The sequence below is a fragment of the Gymnodraco acuticeps genome, unplaced genomic scaffold (genome assembly GCF_902827175.1).
Source record: "Gymnodraco acuticeps unplaced genomic scaffold, fGymAcu1.1, whole genome shotgun sequence".
Lineage (NCBI taxonomy): Eukaryota > Metazoa > Chordata > Actinopteri > Perciformes > Bathydraconidae > Gymnodraco > Gymnodraco acuticeps.
The window spans coordinates 1,394,845-1,413,696 of NW_022992216.1; the positions used below are offsets into that span (position 1 = coordinate 1,394,845).

General features: G+C 39.0%; 1 protein-coding gene across 2 annotated transcripts in view; it reads right to left on the reverse strand.

Moving 5' to 3' along the window:
* necab2 (N-terminal EF-hand calcium binding protein 2) overlaps positions 1-18,852 on the reverse strand; it is a 196,551-nt gene that overhangs the window by 37,805 nt on the left and 139,894 nt on the right. Inside the window, exon 9 of one of the 2 annotated variants that reach the window (XM_034205910.1) lies at positions 18,523-18,579. The exons of the other annotated variant lie outside the window; for it this stretch is intronic. Coding sequence (XP_034061801.1) covers positions 18,523-18,579 — 57 coding nt within the window. The remainder of the gene's footprint in view (positions 1-18,522; positions 18,580-18,852) is intronic. 2 annotated transcript variants of the gene reach the window in all.

Here is an 18,852-nt window from a genome sequence, read left to right on the forward strand (position 1 = left end):
GCTGCTAACTGCCGCCTCGTTCATATCAAATCCATGATAACAACAATCCATTACCATGCTGTCATGAACGCGCGGTGCTGTTACGTGTACGCAATTTGACGTGCTTGATGTGAACGAGCATTTTGGTTAAAGTTGCGCATGCTCTATGAGCGCACATACGGGTACTTCTCAGGCATGCTGGGTAATCTGTGACGTTTCACTCTCTCAAAAGGTGGGCCATTTTATCATCATGCGCTAATGAGCAGCTCTCATAGGAATGAATGAGACCCCGCCTCCCACGCTGTATCCAGTTCTTATTATACATCCATGGCAGGCTCCCATGTCAAAAGGTGGGCCATTTTATCATCATGCGCTAATGAGCAACTCTCATAGGAATGAATGAGGCCCCGCCTCCCACGCTGTATCCAGTTCTACATCCATGGGATACACGCGAGCAGACTACGCGGAAGTGTGTTCACTACTCGCGTATAAAAGCCCCGCCCCCACCTTCACAGCTGGTTGATTTCAACAGAGGAAAACCGACAACTGGAAGATGAGTGGAAAAGCGTCACATAAATGTATAAGTGCTCACAGCTCCGTGGGAATTATGTGCAATTCATTTCTAAAAGGCTTTCACATTACTATAATTATATTTTTATTTAAATGTAGTCTACATTTTATACCAAAACGGAACACAAAAGCAGGACCAACCATTGAATTCCTTGACTAACAAGAGAAAGATTCATTCATTTAAATAAATATTTAACAACAAATGGGCCGGTTCTATGGGGTTATTCAGTTAAGCCCGATGAGAGGGGATACAGCTGTGCACATGTCATCATTAACAGACGTCGTTTAAGAGTGACGTTTGAGTGAACGAGGACATCCCAATTAATACCTGAGGACTCCTCTGTCCTCGCGTCACCTCCTCGTGTCTCTCGCTAGCATATTACGGAGGCGGAGCTAAGACGCAAGGAAGGGAAGCGAGTGAGGGAAAGGAGGAGGGGTATTGGGATGAGGCTCGAGAGACACGAGGAGGTGACGCGAGGACAGAGGAGTCCTCAGGTATTAATTGGGATGTCCTCGTTCACTCAAACGTCACTCTTAAACGACGTCTGTTAATGATGACATGTGCACAGCTGTATCCCCTCTCATCGGGCTTAACTGAATAACCCCATAGAACCGGCCCATTTGTTGTTAAATATTTATTTAAATGAATGAACCTTTCTCTTGTTAGTCAAAACCTCTCTTAAAGAGCACCTTCGGGGGAGAGCATTGCAAAACTGGCCCCGATAATGGTACAAATCTCAACCTGTCGTTCAATGGACAGCTCCCCCCCCCCCCCATCTATGTATATACTCGCATTTTAGACTCTGTTACTAACTGTATATCTGTAGACTTGGTAAGTCTTAAATGTCCGGTTAGGATGTATTAGAACGAAATCTAAAATGAAAATTGTAAATAAGCAATCTGTATGTAAAAAAACACCTGTATGTAAATTGTAAATAAGCCATCTGTATGTCAAATATGTCTTATATGTCTTAAATGACATGATGAATTGGAAATGGGGGACCCTGATGTAAACAAGACGAAAGTCTTTCTCTGGTCTGCATCCCCTTAACAATTGTATGTTTTGAGCTGTACTGTACTGTACCCAATATACAAGCTGTTAATAAACATTTCAATCAATCAATCAATCAAGGAATTCAATGTATGATGGTTGGTCCTGCTTTTGTGTTCCGTTTTGGTGTCAAATGTAGCCTACATTTAAATAAAAATATAATTATAGTAATGTGAAAGCCTTTTAGAAATGAATTGCACATAATAATTCCCACGGAGCTGTGAGCACTTATACATTTATGTGATGCTTTTCCACTCATCTTCCAGTTGTCGGTTTTCCTCTGTTGAAATCGACCAGCTGTGAAGGTGGGGGCGGGGCTTTTATACGCGAGTAGTGAAAACACTTCCGCGTAGTCTGCTCGCGTGTATCCTCCCTTTCGTCTCCTCCCGCACCCCTCCTCCCTCACCCCTCCTCGACTCCTCCATGTGCATTTCAAGTATTGGGACGCCTCAAAATGGCGTGTCTTGATCGATTTCCGGGTCAAGTCCCAGAGGAGGGGAAGAAAGGAGTCGAGGAGGGGTATTGGGATGAGGCTAAGGACTCACATGCGCTAACATGCACAGCAGCGATCCTGACTATTAACAAAACTCAGAAAGAAAATCTCAGAATACAACATACAGAAATGGTGGGCGTTTCATTCACTAGAAATTAATCCACTATATCTTTACATAGTAAGTAGTTGTTTGCTACTATATTACTGATCTGAAAATCAAATTCAGAATCTTTAATGTGTCTTTTTTTGATAAACTAACAATACAATTGGGTGTTGTTTGCTCAAGTTTCGGAGAGAACAGCAGTTATTTGCTCAACAATAAAATACACCATGCGTAAATTATTTCAGTTTTTTTTAGCATCCTTTAAAGTAACGGCGATAGCTTCAATGCCAGTGAAAAATTGGTGCACTATATATATCTATCACAAAAGTATTTATTTAATAGAAAGTCTAGGGGTACCAAAGTCGCAAGTCTGCTGCACAGTCCTCTATGATTTACTATACTAAGGACATTCTCTGGCAATTGTAAGGGAGGTGAAAGTATGTCAAATGTAAATCATTAAATAAACTTGTGTCATCTTCTCTCTCACTCTCTCTTTCCCTCCCATCACATTTGCTAACCCCAGAGTGAGGCTCTGCACTGACAAAATGTATAAAATATGCAGAGATCATCAGCATCTACCACATACTGTACTATATATGTAAAACATGCGTGTGTTTTTAGAATGCTGCAGTATGGTTTGTTATCCCACTGGGTATGAAAATGGGAGTAGCAGAAAGATGTGTGAGTATATGTTGCAGAAAAAAGGGGGGGACGGATTAGTCAAATGTTACCATGGGAACTGGGAAATACCACATTAAGGTCTTCCTCTCACACCTTCTCATTCTCGACCCGTCATCTCTCACATGCACCTTCTCATTCTCGACCCGTCATCTCTCACATGCACTTTCTCATTCTGTCTTTCCTAAGGCTTTCCTCACCCACTTATTCGTTGCCCCAGTTCTTTTTTTTAACAACTTAACGCTATCTGCTTCCTTCTCACTTGTTTTTTTTCTCCTACAATCTCACTGTCCATATATTTCCCTCTCTTGTTAACAACCCATACTCTTCTCTACACATTCTTTCTCCTCCTTCACCACTTGGTCTCTCTTCCTTATCCTCACCCCTCCTCCCTCTTTTTCTCTCTCCAGCTCCTCCTCCTTATTTTATGTGCTCAATGAATCCCTCATTTATTGAAAAGAAAAAAGAACAAACCCCTTAATTCATTAAAAGAGAATTTGCATTTTTCTCCCTATTTGCTCCGCATTAATAGATGGATGACTACATTATGGTTTACAGTGCCAGACCTGCTTCAGTGGGAGGAGAGGAATATGTATAAAGCAGTGCAGGATTTTTACCACTTCCAGTTACCTTGTCTTAAAGTTAATGTGAAGGGTTTTTGGGTAGTAGCTTGAAATAAGTTCACGTTTCCTTCTACAAATAAAATAAGTTGTGAATTTCCGCAGCTTCTATTAGTCAAATATTGGTTTCTAACAACCTAATAAACCACTAAATGTCATAACGCAAACACTACTCTGCCTTTAGCTTATCGATTGTGATGCGTAGCAACGAGACCATGATAATGTTAGCAATTTACTTCTCGTGATTGCATTTACGCTTCGAAAACCTTGCAGTGGTGTGGAGGTTATCCTGCTGAACAAAGCATGTTAAGTATCATAATCGTGTTCTTGCAATAGAACTTATTTTCTGCAAAATGCCGGGACCCAATGGAAAAATAATTGGCTTTTTGTCGAAGAAGCCCCTTGCTTTCAGGTTGGCATCACTGAACCATTCTATTGTGAGCTTGCAAACATGTTTGTGCCTGACTTGGTAGCTAACAACTGGCTCTACACATTTAGCTGACATGCAGTAACAACATGATTCGTTCATAATCTAAGTTCAACAGCGACGTGCAGTCAGGGGAGGCAGGGGAGGCAGAGCCTCACCTGTCATACTCCAATGTAACGGAAAAACATGAAAAACTCAATAGTAATAATAATAATAATAACATGTCTCCACTGATCTGTGTTGTAAGTGTGATTTATGTTTGATTCCAATCGCTTTTTATAGTCAAAATCAGCAAATTGGCCGAGCTCCGCTACAACTCCTACATGGGAGCGATGAGGAGTGAGGCAGGGACGAGCTCTGCCTCTCGTAAGCCCACAGTAACTGGCTGGAGCGCGGGCACTAATGTAGCGTGGGTACTTATTTTGTGAGCGCGCTCAAGCCGGTTACTGTGGGGTGAGGTGAGGCACAGATGAGCTCTGCCTCACCTCAGAATGCGTCACCCCACAGAAACTGGCTGGAAAGCAGGCCCTAAGCGCATGCCTGCACCATCTCACTGTATGTCACCAATGTAAAAGGGAAACAGTCTTAAATGTAATTAAATTACACTTAAGACTGTTTCCCTTTTTTTAAGAAAAGTATTGAAAAAGAATCGGAATCGCAATTATTGACTTGGCATCGGTATCAAAACCAAAATGTTGGTATCGTGACAACACTAGACTGGAATTGTGATAGCTACCATAATGTCTGTGTTAGGTTTCCATTTCAGTGTTTCTCCCTTATTACAAAAAACATGTACAGTTGTTAAGATAACAACAACACTGTATGACTCACAAGTGATATCTAGGAACTGAGCATCTATAAACAAAAGCAACGACAGAACGTGTTAAGTGTAAGTTGAATCTCCAATTACAGCCTCAGTTAATGGAACCAGACTGCGGTTGTAGCGTGCAGCTCCCCAACGTTATCATGTGTATTCCAATTCCATCTCTGAGACTATTGCTGCATAAATGGGCCAACGTGCCGGCTGAAATTAGGCTGAGGGGCTGCACGGAACACTTTGAGGTTTCATAATGTACTAATGCGCTGCGGGACTGCCGGTTCGCTCATTCATATTTTCCTAATACAGCAGCAACAAATCTCTTTAGATATGCTGCTATTTATAGGGCAATTACAGAGATGAATTAGTTACCTGCACACTCACGCCGCATACAAAAGAACATCCAAAAATCTTCTGGAAAATTGGAAATACTTTCCTAAAAACCTCTTTCACCCAACTTGTACCCTGCAATATTGACGTGTTTATTAGTTCTAATTCATTTGTATTTGATGATACATAACAGAATATTAGAGTTTCAAGTAAAGTCTTGAGGGGCCAGGAAGCAAACCTCATAAAAGACAGAATTGAAATAGCAGCCGCCACTGATAATGCAATTCTAGCTCAATATTCCCAAACACAAATTCCTTTTTAACTGCCGCCACCGGTCCTTCACTCAATCTTTTTATCCGTCGCTGCTTGACCTACACATCCTTTCCAATGATGCATGTCTCTTATCCCTATGATTCTCTCTCTCATACACACACAAGCTCCCTGTGAGCTTCACTGATGCAACCTGCCATATACTAACTCTTAGTGCACTGTGCTCTCATGCCCTCTCTTTGTCTCATTGTTAACTCACTCTCTAGTCTGTCTCGCTGTATGACCTTGATTTTTTGTCAAAGACAATGAGATATTTTCCACTCAATTATGGCCTCCAAGCAGAGTACAATAAAGTATTTTCTTTAAATACTGCACATATTTAATATTTCACAATGTTCTCTTTCTTGTCCCAGTTGATTCTCCTCTGCTTATGAATTATTCCCAACATCAATACATTCATTCTCCTCTTTGCTTTTCCATCTGTCTTCCAAATTATTCCTTTGATAAATGTTGATATCTCTTGATGAGGAATGCATTTTTTTTAAGACTGGAGTTTTTCACAACAAGCATGTTTACAGAAATATATTTGAGCTCGGAACAGTTTATTCCTTCAGTTCAAGTTTGTGTAGGAACGTGATTTGAATTTCAATAAAAGAGGCTTGGTGTTGGTTCCCATCCAGGAGAAGGTGCACTTTTCTGCGGTGAGAAAGTCAGGAAAACTTATATTGACACATGAGGTTTTAGGGTAACGAATAACATGAGCCGGGCGGCTGTGGCTCAGTGGATAGAGTGCTGGACTTCGAATCAGGGGGTAGCAACTTCGAGTCCCACTGCAGTCAGCATGTCATTGTGTCCCTGAGACACTTCACCCCAAATTGCTCCTGTGGGGATTGCCCACAGTACTGAGTATGTAAGTCGCTTTGGATAAAAGCGTCTAACAAGTGACATGTAATGAGAATAAAATATGTTTGGGACAGATCTCTCCTTGTGGTCATTTTTAAATCAAGAAATAACACTATCTCTCCTTTTGGCTTGTGTGTTTGTTCTGCCTATGTTTCTACACTAATCACCAGTAGCAAGCCGCTTGTGAAAACACTACATAACCCAACAATATCAGTTCTTCAAGTTTGATTTGACTTTAATCTATTTTATCCTTTTGTTAGTATTATCACTGTCTTCCACTTTTCATTATTCATACCTCTCTTTCTGTATTGTTGTTGCAGGATGGTTGGGGGGTAATGGGAACCTGTAAACCCTGTAAACCCAGCAATGGGTTTATTGTTAGCTTATGTTTACACTAATTAATCAAGACTTTCTTTCACTTACAAATGACAATTTGGATATGGTAAAGGGACTGTATTTATATCAGATAAGATAAGATAGGACTTTATTTATCCCGAAGGAAATTGTTGTGCCAGAGTTACAAAAATACAATAAACATTATTGCGCTTTATCCAGTTGTTACGACCACTTAAAGCGCCTTACATTCTACGAGTCATCATTTACCCATTCACACCTCATCCATACAGAGCAACTGGCATCACGTTGTTGATTGGCACAAACCAAAATGGTACAAAACTACATGGTTAGGCTTAGAAACAGATATCATGGCTTAAAAGTTATTTTAGTAACAGGCACAAATGTAAACAAGTGAATGTAGACTGTGATTCACGTGGGAAAGTATGGCGGTCTACTGTACGTGTTGAAAGTCCTGTGTTTGTTAGACATATCCATACACAGTTCTTGCGGAATATGATTAGAAACGTATCTTTTTATGGGTACGTAATTTTTTAGGAGAAAGGTTTATTCTCAAGAGGCTGTTGAAACAAACTATCATACCGTCAGGAAAGCTTGTGCTGCTCACAGTAACTTCTCTTGTGTTTACAAAATATGTGCTACTCGATATATCCCAAATCTTATCTGCTCTCATTGTAGAACAGACAAACACCACAATACTATATATACAATAGGGGGAATACACGTTTCGCAATTATGCCACATCAAGGTGGAACGCTCTTCCCACAACTGTAAAGGAAAGTAAAACTATACTTACCTTCAAAACCTCTCTTAAAGAGCACCTTCGGGGGAGAGCATTGCAAAACTGGCCCCGGTAATGGTACAAATCTCAACCTGTCGTTCAATGGACAGCTTCCCCCCCCCCCCATCTATGTATATACTCGCATTTTAGACTCTGTTACTAACTGTATATCTGTAGACTTGGTATGTCTTAAATGTCCGGTTAGGATGTATCAGAACGAAATCTAAAATGAAAATTGTAAATAAGCAATCTGTATGTAAAAAACCACCTGTATGTAAATTGTAAATAAGCCATCTGTATGTCAAATATGTCTTATATGTCTTAAATGACATGATGAATTGGAAATGGGGGACCCTGATGTAAAGAAGACGAAAGTCTTTCTCTGGTCTGCATCCCCTTAACAATTGTATGTTTTGAGCTGTACTGTACTGTACCCAATATACAAGCTGTTAATAAACTTTTCAATCAATCAATCAATCAATCAAACTCCGTTTCATTTCCATTTACTTTCTGAATGTCTCTGGAACTATAAATCTGTCTCCCTGCACTAAATACCTGGCTCCCTTTCTCCCCCGTCTCTTTTGTCCAAAGTACCTTAGTTATAAGGTACTAAGGTAAGAAAAATAGCTGTCAATCCTTTCCGTGTCCGGGCCGGGTGAGGTTTCCCGTGTTGAGTCAAATTAAGCCGCAGTGAAATGTGAGTGAAATAATGCTGCGCTGACTTAAAGAGACGAGCTTTTTCTTTCCTCTTATGGGTAATTATCTTGTTTTGCTGCTTGCTTTTATTCCCACTGACCTTCTGTTGAATTTACCGAAACCTTTCAAATTCATATTTGTTAGTTGTGCAAAAGGGAGCCTATTGTCTTGCTTTATTATTCCAATGTGAATAATAAAATGTGTTATTGTTGCAGAGGAAAAAAAACAAAACAAGGTACGGCTTCAATTGGAAAATAAATAAATAAATGAATGAATGGGACCTCTTGGTACAGTTAGGTAGGTAGTCAGTTGGAGCTTGCAACAAAACAGTCAATATAGTCAACTAAAGAGAGAAAGGAGGCAATACATGCTAAGTTAGAATACACACATACACACACATACAGTGAGCTGGATGTCAGTTTTGAAGCTCAAGTGGACTAAATTGTGTTTCAGCAGTTACAGAGGGAGAAACGAAAGCAGAAATAGAAAGATAGAAAGAGAGATGGTTTGTGGTTGATTAATGTGCGTAGGAGAGGGTATTGAATTTAGCAAGAAAATCTCCACTGCCAAGAACACAAACTGCCACCCAGGGATTTGAGCGATTCAGGGAACAACTGCCATAATTTATACATCAAGAGAGGAGGACAGTGAAAAGATCCTCCTAACCAACAGCCCTGTCAGATATGACTGATTTTGATAAGCCTTTTATGACCCAGTCACGTGTTTCAGTTGTATTTATAGTACTGTAATACTGTAGGCTATTGATGCAGTGAGAATAAGTACTGAATGGATCATTGACAAAGAATCCCTCTGGTAACTCTTAGCACATCTTCCTCCAGATGTGCTGTATTTAAACGAAGCATGATTTGCCAATGGCAGAAAAGGAAGTATTCTCTGGTCATAAAGAATAAGATGGTCCTTTTTTTGGATGACTTTTTTAGAGGTTTTTAAACATTACAGAACACAACACAGATGAACTAAAGGTGCGCTCGTTTATCCAATCTGACGCGTTACACTAAAATGAGTTTGTTGTTTGAAGAAATGTGTTTATTATCTCTACATAGCTAGCTGGTTAGTTTAATTGCATAGTTGCAGATATGTATATTAAAAAAAGTGGTTCGCTGCCACTGAGAGTGAAGCTGCCTTTACATGACCAGCGGTAAAGTGGCTCTGTGCTGACGTTGCTGTTGGGTTTCTATGGAGATAGCGGTGCCGCATAGGTGGAGGGGCTACCCTCGGCGTTGCGCACCGCTTGAAATGGTCACTTAGCGCTATGATCAAGGTTCAAATTATTTTGACTTTGACCTCGCTTGCCACTGGCCTTTAAAGCGCAATCTATCAGATGACAGCTGTATGTAGCACAGCAAGCTAGACGGGGACATAACCATAAAAACAAAACGTAATTTGTTGCTCTTAATATCGGAAAGGCCTGTTCTAACAGCGCTCAGTTTGTACCAAAGTGCGCTCATGACAGTGTTATATTCTTTAAGGCTTCTAGCTTAATGATAACATCTCTAGTGTGCATTTTATATTTTTCCTATTTTCAACTTATTCAATCTAAGTCAAACAGGAAGAAAAATAGTATTCTTTTGGGTCTATTTTCAGCAGCGGATTAATAATTCAATTTTATATTTCAGTGAGTATTTCAGGCAGGTCAGTGTTTGTTCGATTGATTCAAAATAAACTCTGGTAATCATGTTCATTGTAAATAATAAATGTACCCTGTGTAGCTGTGTGGCTCACTGATATGTTTTTAATAGTTTTTTGATGACACTGGCACAGAGGAATACATTATATAAGGTTTAGGATTAAAAGAAGATGCTCGATGGATGTATCCATTGTTGGTTTTGCTGTGTTAAAAAGAAAGAAAATCTAAAACATTGCCATTCTCATAGTTTAACATGTAGCTCATACAGTATACGCTGAACTACTTCATGATAATAATAAAAAACACAGGCAGATGGTGTATAATCTTTTTTTACACAGTATACACAATCAATTTAATAGAATGTTACTGAAAAAAACAACATGTTACTGTGTTAATTTTGACAAACTGTGGCTATTACAATGTGTGAAATTAGGGCTACGGTGTCTAAAGATATCACATTTAGTTTCACAAAGATATAGTGGGATTCAAATTGTTCTAGATGGCACCTTTAGTTTAGACTCGTATATTATTTAGCACTTTATCATAAGAAATCCTGTAGCAACTTAGCACTTTCCTTATAAATAAAACTGATGTATTTTTATTGAGGGAGGACGTTCTGTACCCTGCTGCCCTCCTTTAACTTTTAAATAGGTTTTATCTGCAGGGCTGAGTACTGTACTAAATTCTGTTGAAAATGTAACCATTTACTGTTCTTTTCAATATTTAAAAGACCACTCTATGAGGGCTGACCTGTCTCTCTGACATTTTACTTTCTCAATAATTCCCTTACTGCTTCATAAATGCTTCCAAACCTAGCCCTATGCACTTTTCACTTTGTTCTTTGACATTGAAACAATCTGACTTTTGATTTTTTTTGTTGAGATATTAAAAGTAATGCCTAGCCACATTACAACTACTGAACTGAGTAATACTGGATACGTAGTACACGTTATGCGCTCACCTTGGTAGGTTCTCCTCTGAATTACTTTATGAGGAGAATTACTCATCATAAAATACCTCACATTAATAAAAATGCCTCAACATGATTTTGAAGAAAATAAGCTTGTTTGCAGCTGAATTCATCATGTAAAGCCTATTGAACCATCTTCTGCTGAAAGGAAGGAACGTTGTGCTTACTTGAGGTCTACAGAAGCAGAAAATAAATGAGTGGAGCACCTTCAGACAAACATCTTTACCGCTGATGTGTTCTTGTGCAAAGCAGCTTAAATCAACTGCTCCAGTGAAGTGCATCTGCAGGCTTCAGAGTGTCACATGCAGACTTTCAAGACCTTTCAATGCTACATAGAACTTCAAATTAAGATTAGTGTAAACCTTAAATAGAAACAATTAAAATGTTAAATAAGACTATATCTGATTAAAAGTTATTTCCAAAAAATGTACTGTGAAATACAGGACTAAAATATATTTAAGTGACATGGCCCTACCTTGATTAAATAGTGTACTAAATATAAAGCTATGCTGCAGAAGTTTTGTTCGTTTAGAAACTGTGCAAAATCAAAATGTAAAAACAGTTTGCCGTTTTAATGGGGGATACATGCTAACAACTTTGGTAATAGGCAGATTTTGTCATATTTTGAAAAAGCCAAGCTAGTTGTGTACACAGTATGTATATGCTATGCTAACATGAACTTTACTCTGTTATGCTAATTTACCATAAATACTGAGAATGGGGAAACCGATAGCCTTGCTCTTTCCAAAAGTTATTACAAAAATGTGATTAGCACTTGTAAAGTCTTTAAAGGGCATGTTAGGTGGGCTTTTGTTGTTTTTTATACTGTTGGATGGAGCAAGGCTAGGTGTTCAGTTGTCAGTCTTTGCTAAGCTAAGCTAACCAACTGCCTGCTATAGTCTATATATAGTCTTGTATTTGTGCAAACAGACGTTCTGTTAGAGTGGTACTATCTTGAGTGGAGGTATGCAGATTTTGTCATATTTGGAAAAAGCCAAGCTAGTTGTGTAGTATGCTAGGCTAAAATGAACTATGCTCTGTTATGCTAATTTAGCATAAATACTGAGAATGGGGAAACGGTTAAACCGACTGCCTATATAGTGTTTAATTGTGCAAACAGATGTTCTTTGAGAGTGGCAATATCTTTCATCTTACTAATGGCAATGAATAAACAGCTATAATTTGTATACATCAGTGTTTCTCAAACTTTTTCATACCAAGGACCACTTAACCAATAAAAAAACACTCGCGGACCACCTAACTCCACAAATATCCAAAAACACATCGTTTTTTACAAATCGCCTGAAAATGGTACAAACAAGTGGCCACATGTGTGATGAAGGTGTTGTGCTGGACTATATCATGCAATCAAAAGTGAAACTTAAGCTCGCTCCATTGCGGAGATATTTCCGCGAGAGTGCGGAAAACTTAAATTTATTTATTTATTTCAAATGTGAAATGTTACCAATATACTCACGGACCACTAGGGGGCCCTCACGGACCACCAGTGGTCCGCGGACCACACTTTGAGAAGCACTGGTATACATCATTAGATATGGATAAAGTACCATTATTTAATACTGTGTCATGTTTTGGAAAACAATACTATTTATTTTCATTTTTTCAACTCTGAATTCACAAAAAATATAGAGCAACAAAACCTATAAATAATATATTTTTAAATCCATCGTAACTTTGTTACTAAAAAACTCTCCACTGAATGAATGGTAAAGTGTGAGCAACAAATCACCATTATGTGCAGTTCTATCTTCTAAAAGGTGGGACATATTTCACACTCAGCACATTGAGAATTATGGATAATTCAGAAAGCAGGACCATCTGAGCAAGAGCTGCTGTACAGTGTACCTGCTCATGCGGGAATATAAATATTTATAACCTTTTGATTTATTTTTCATAAGGGTCTCCAAAGCCTCCTGAATGTCCCTCTGTGAACCCCTTTTTCTCCTCTTACCTCCCTACTGTCTGATATATTTATCTACAACCAATCAAACATTCCTTACACATTTAAGCCCTATGCAGAGGGTCTTAATTAACTCATTCAACACACAGTATGAATTTACTTTCTCAACTGACATCTTTCCTGAACCTTTAGCATCAAATTGTTTAACTTTGGGGATCTCTAACTTTTCATAGCACCTCTGATAACATTGTGATTTGTTTTGTTTATCATCAAAAAACTGCAAAATCATTCCCATTAGCTGCATCTGTACTTTTGATTTGAATGTTATAAAGCAAATGTTAGCATGCTAAAATGCATTACTAAGATGGTGAAGTAAGTACACATTACCACTACTTAATAAACATCAGCATGTTGGCATCAATATAGTGGATCAGCAAGTTCATGAACTTTATCAAATGTACAGATTTTTTAAAACTTTGTATATTTTAAATGTTTTATATACGTAAAGTCCGAGAAGAGTATTGCCATTATTTTCTAGGTCAACCCATGACCAAACCCGGTTGTTAGCATTTTAGCATCCCTTGATCAAACCAATGAAATGCACTACATTACAGTCATATAACTGACTTCCCCACCACTAAGCTTGAAGCAGACTAGTTTGTCGTCTTGATGCGTATCGCTTAGCCACTTGTTACAGCCTTTGTTAGATGTTAGAAAAATAGAAGCTTTAAAATTCACGAGTACGGTTTTGCTGACATGTTTAATGTCATTGAGCAAAACGTGATAATCTTTTACGCTTGTGTTAACCACAGACCCTATTTCAAGCATCAAACCGAAAACCCATTTAAAAAACAATTTACTTGAACCGGAATAACTAAAATGCTAGCTCATTTCTGGGTTTTAGGACTTTACCACCGCTCCACCAACGCTAGAGTGGCTGTGGAAACTTAGTCCTGATTAAAATATTCAGCACTAGACAACTGTGACTGTTTCTTTTTTGAATAATCAATCCCAGGAGTCAAATGTTAATTTGGACGCTTCAATTTTGCAAGAAGGAAAATAGTTGAATGTTGGCATAGGTTTGTGCTCCTTGCCCATTGCCTTCTAGGTAATTATATGTTTTATTTATAAAATCATAGCTGTGCCAAGATTTTGTATTGAATGATTCAAAACAGAGGAGGGAAAAATGACACATTTGTGCTGTTGAGATACAAAAAAACACTTCAGGCTCTATTGAAACCATCCTTTCTTAAAAAACAGAACCCTTTTTCTTTTTCTCATTCCCTTTCCTTATTTTATTATATCTCATCACTCTTTTATCTGCCCTTTCATCCAACTCACGCCTTTACATTACGTTTTGTATTCCATCAGCTTCTTTCATTGCAACACTCCCTCTTGGTTATGTGCTTTCAGAGGATCAAAAGAATGACAATATACAGTGTATGTGATGGATTCACCTTCTTCTCATGACACAATTCATTGTAAGCCTGCACACGTGCGTCCACTTCATGCTAATCCAGCTTCACAACTGCAGTTTCAAAGTATCTCTGTGTCTCTTATACAGTATGTGATCTTATTATGATCCCCTGTGTGGTTATATAACTCACAGAGGTGTCTTTGTGCAGCGAGGAGGGATGATTGCTTTGACAGAGGACTGAAATGGAGAAGAGATGGCAGTAATCAAATGTGGATCTCTGGTAGAGAATAAAGGTCCGGGGGAGATGGAGTCTTCAGAGAGATGGTGAAATTATGTTAAGGTGAAGAGGAGCATGACCTTGTTAAGAGTAATCTGTGTCAGGAAGCAGTAAAAGGTTTCAAGGAACAGAAGGCTTCAGGGGTGATGATGCACACGGTTGTGTGATAAGAGGGTGAGATGAAGGGACAAGGAGAAGAGGTGAAAGGTGGATGGTAGAAGATTTGAAGGAAAAGCTGAGGCTTTGTGCTTATTAAATCTGAACCTGACATTCAGCATGCTGGCTTCACTCTATACACTTATGTTCTGGTGGTAGATTTTTATACACAATATGTGTTAACTTGTAACAAAGGTTCCACCCATAAAACATAGAAGTTGTCTTCAAAGCTCCACATGTATGGCTCAAGTTGGCACCATCTTGGCAGTGCTGACCCTGCCTAACTCCTAGTTTGTGCTGTAATGGAGGAAGAGGTGGATTGGTGGATCTGAGGCAAACTGACAGTTTCCAGCTAGGGGTCACCCACATGTCTCTCAAGTGGCCATGCCTTTAATAATGCATAAAGTCACAAGTGAGGTCAAAGCCTGTGTGTTAGGACTACAAAAAGCATGGTAATGAATCTATTTCATAAAAGTTCAACTACCCATTTTGAAATGTGGTATTTAGGACTTGATTATCATGATCATGATTACTATGAAAATAGGCTATTCAATTGGGAAACTACAATGGCTTTCATATCTAACAACGTGTTCTAGCACTGACTGTTTAGTACACCCAACAAGCTATGTATGGACTTCTGGGGAAGTGAGATGAAGCTCCTGCTACATTACCATGGGAACTGAAGCATAGTGTTTTCTCAGTCTGTGTGAATACACAAATATGTTTATCTTGAAGGCAAAATTCCCCATCGGATTCTGCTTTTGTACAGCAGACAACCAGACAAACAAATGGACCCTGGGAAGATAGGTAATAGCTGAGGGCTACTTCTTCAATCTCCCTAAAAGTTGTTTTAGGTTGGTATGTTGATGTGCCCAGAGTAATTATTTTTGAACTGGTGCCTTCTCTTTATCTGCCTGTTTCTTTCATTTGACTGTTCTTTGTCTTCTCGCCTTTAAATGGGCCACTTGTTGGGTGTTTTAGAAGTGTTCCTTTTCATGCATTTTAAAGAACAACCTGAGACTTCTCCCTCTCAGTGCATATGAGCAGTCTCTTATAATAACCTCTCTATGTCTGTGCCCATGACAGCAACTCGACAATGTTGTCAGTGCTCTTGCTGCTTGCCGACAGAAAATGGAGAGCCATAAGTGGCCCGACTGCTGTGTGTAAAAGTGCAAAAGGTGATTATTGCACCGATCTCCTGCAGGCAGAAGAAGAAAACTCCTTGTGGCACAGATGGGCAAGATATACTTTTACGATGGAGTGATCTTGGGGCCAGACTAGGGCTTGAAGAAATGGCAATTTTAGTCCATCTCAACCAATTGGATGGATTTCCATTACATTTTGGAAGTCTGCTGAAATGTTCATGGTGATATCATCATGGTGATGTTTTTGTTTTGTGATATATCTTGGCAACTTTTTTGATTGATTTCCCTGACAATTAGACAAGACATATGTTCCCTTCAGAATGAATTGCAATGACCTAATACAGTATCTAACATTATCATTTGTCCAATTTCTTAGTTTTTTTAGTACTTTTGTTTTAGCAAGATAACAGTCCTGATACTTATCATTTTGATACTTGTGTATGATAAGTATTCTTTTAATAATAATTGAGGCATGATTTTACAGTTGTGTTCGTTTTTTTAGATGTATTGTTAAAGTGGACCTATTATGCTATATTGGACATTTATATATTGTAGGGCCATACCTATACAAAACATGTCTGTGAAGTTTTTTGCTTAAAATACCAAACAGATCACCCATTGTAGCCATGCGTCATACTGCTAATACCCCTCTATTGCAGCCCTGTTCCAAACTGGCTGATTCTGCTTTAAATTGAACGTCTGCTGCTAGCCACACCCCTTTGTAGCGTCATGCAGCTTTCCCCTGCTAGAGAGAGATTTCAACCGGGAGATCTCAGCTAAACGCTGCGGTGATTAAATGCCATGTTATGCTCCTAACCATTTCAAGCTTTATTTCTGAAACAGTATGGAGCTCAAACCTTTCTCTCTCGCAGGGTTTACCACAAGGACATTATGTTACACATATTCTCTCCAGTAGCCTACAGTGTTAGCTCCATGGTTAGCTCTGAGTGTTAGCATGCTTGCTAATGTAAACACACAGCATATTACTCCCAAAACACGCCGCGCATTGTTTCTGATACAGCACATAGCTTGACATGTTCTTTCTTAAGTGTTTACCGCTAGAACAGTGCCATTATATGTATAATATAACAACTTTGCTCTAAGCCTCCAGCAGACATCCTGCTGAATACACAGACACAGAGCTGTGACTGTATACAGAGACGATAGGTTGGGACGTGTCACGTGTGCCGGAGAATATAGGTTGGGACGTGTCACGTTTGCCAGAGACGATAGGTTGGGACCATGGTTGGGACGTGTCACGTCGGTTGGATGTCGCCAATGACGTAATAGGAGCGAAAATTATGGATCTGCTTGTTAGCACCCCCATTTTTATTTATTTTTTGAGATGTGGGTACGGAGGAAAAGAGAGACTGGGTTTTGTTTTCTGACACTTTGTGAGTTCCCTGACACACCGGGGACACATATGTATGTATAAAAGACATCAAAAAGTGCATTTTGCATAATAGGTCCCCTTTAAGCAACATCTGTTTTAAAAACAGTAATATAACCAAATTATAGTTTTTGACTTTACTTTTTAATATTTTGATTACTGATGATTACAAATATATATTTTCCAAGTGTCTCTATCAGTTTCACATTAAAAGTGATGTTGGCGGGGGACCCTGACGGCTAAGGTGCATACCAGGGACGGAAATTACTCCCATTTGTGTTTTCCAAACTAAGAGAACTGCATACTTGAAGGAATGGCTGTTTTGGCATTACTCAAGAAGTTCGCAAATCTGTAAAACTTGACTTCCTGTTGTCCAAGTGGTGACATGCAGATGGAAAGTTTCTTGATCCATTTGTGGCTAAGCGTGTGATTGGAAATGAGGCTTGTGGCCAGATCTACTGTGATGGAGATCTAAAATCTTGCATAAACAGATCTGATGGATAGGATGAAATTAATTTGTTCATATGTCTTAGTGAAGACACAGCGTTTTATTGGGGAGGCATGGGTTTTGTTAACCAGGCTGGGGTTGTAGTGATTGCTTGTGTAAAAAAAACACACAAGAAATATATTTTTCGTAACTTCTTTTGGTCCAAATGTACTGTAACGTTACACTGTTGCCAGTGATCAGTCTGTCTCTTAAGAAATAATGATTATCTCGTTTAAAACAAACTCCAAACAATATGAGAGACAACTCCAAGTTTGTTTAAATTCAGGTACTTTTAACGTCTCCGGCATCTTTTTGCATTACAGCGGGTGTTGTATAAAGTGCATGTAAATACAATAAATCTGTATTATATACAGTAGTTTGCTTATGGCTTTTTGCAGGTGCTCAGACCTGTAAGAATGGCTATATTTATTGCACTCACACTTATCTCTACTCACTGGAGGTATAGAAGTGCTGTAGCAGTCTTGGGTGAAAGTATATCAGGAAATGGTATCAAACTGTTGAGCTTTTGTAAGTGAACACTTTCTGATTTACTGTATGATTCAGATCAGATCAGCCTAAGGAGAAGAAAAATGATAGTGCTCATTTGATCAGTATCACAGACACTATCACACACCCTAAATATGCAGTATGTTTCTCGAAAAGCTGACATGTTACTTTCCCTGTGGGTGTTAGGTATTGTAAGATAGCGTGTGATTCTATTAATTCTTTTGGAGAATACCCAGTGTCTATAAATTATTCAGCTCCAGACAACCAAACAAAACAAGCAGCTTTCCAGGGAAATAATACAAAAGATCACCGCCCATGGGACAGGCACTAAGACCGGGATTATTTTTGTTCGGATAAGGTCGTGCAGAAGTGCTGTCCCATGTTAATTATGTCTAAGCCTTGTAATACTCTGCCTGAGGTAGTGCTGTAGTGATACTTGGCCTTTGTGAAGCAGCAGAAAGTGATGCTGCACCCAGGGCTGTCTGTTGCAGTGTAATAATGTGCAATGGTGATTCATTTAGTGTCTACTTACTGCGCTGGTAGTGCCATCTGTGTCTGTTAGCCTCTGGTGCAGATCAAACCAGACTGTCTGCAAGGAGAAGCACAACAACAAACAACAGCAGCAACATGTCAATCGACAAGACCAACAACAACAATAACAACTACTAAAGCCACATCTTAAAGCAGACATTCACACTAGAAGTATTACTTCTCACACTGCAAGCGGACATGCATTATGCAGGACAGGATTTATTTTAAAGTAAAATAAAGTTCCACAGGGAATAAGGGTGGTGGGTTCAGGCAGGATGTGGACGCATGCCAAAAAGAGAAGCCCAAATTAAACGGGATGATTTATATCAGC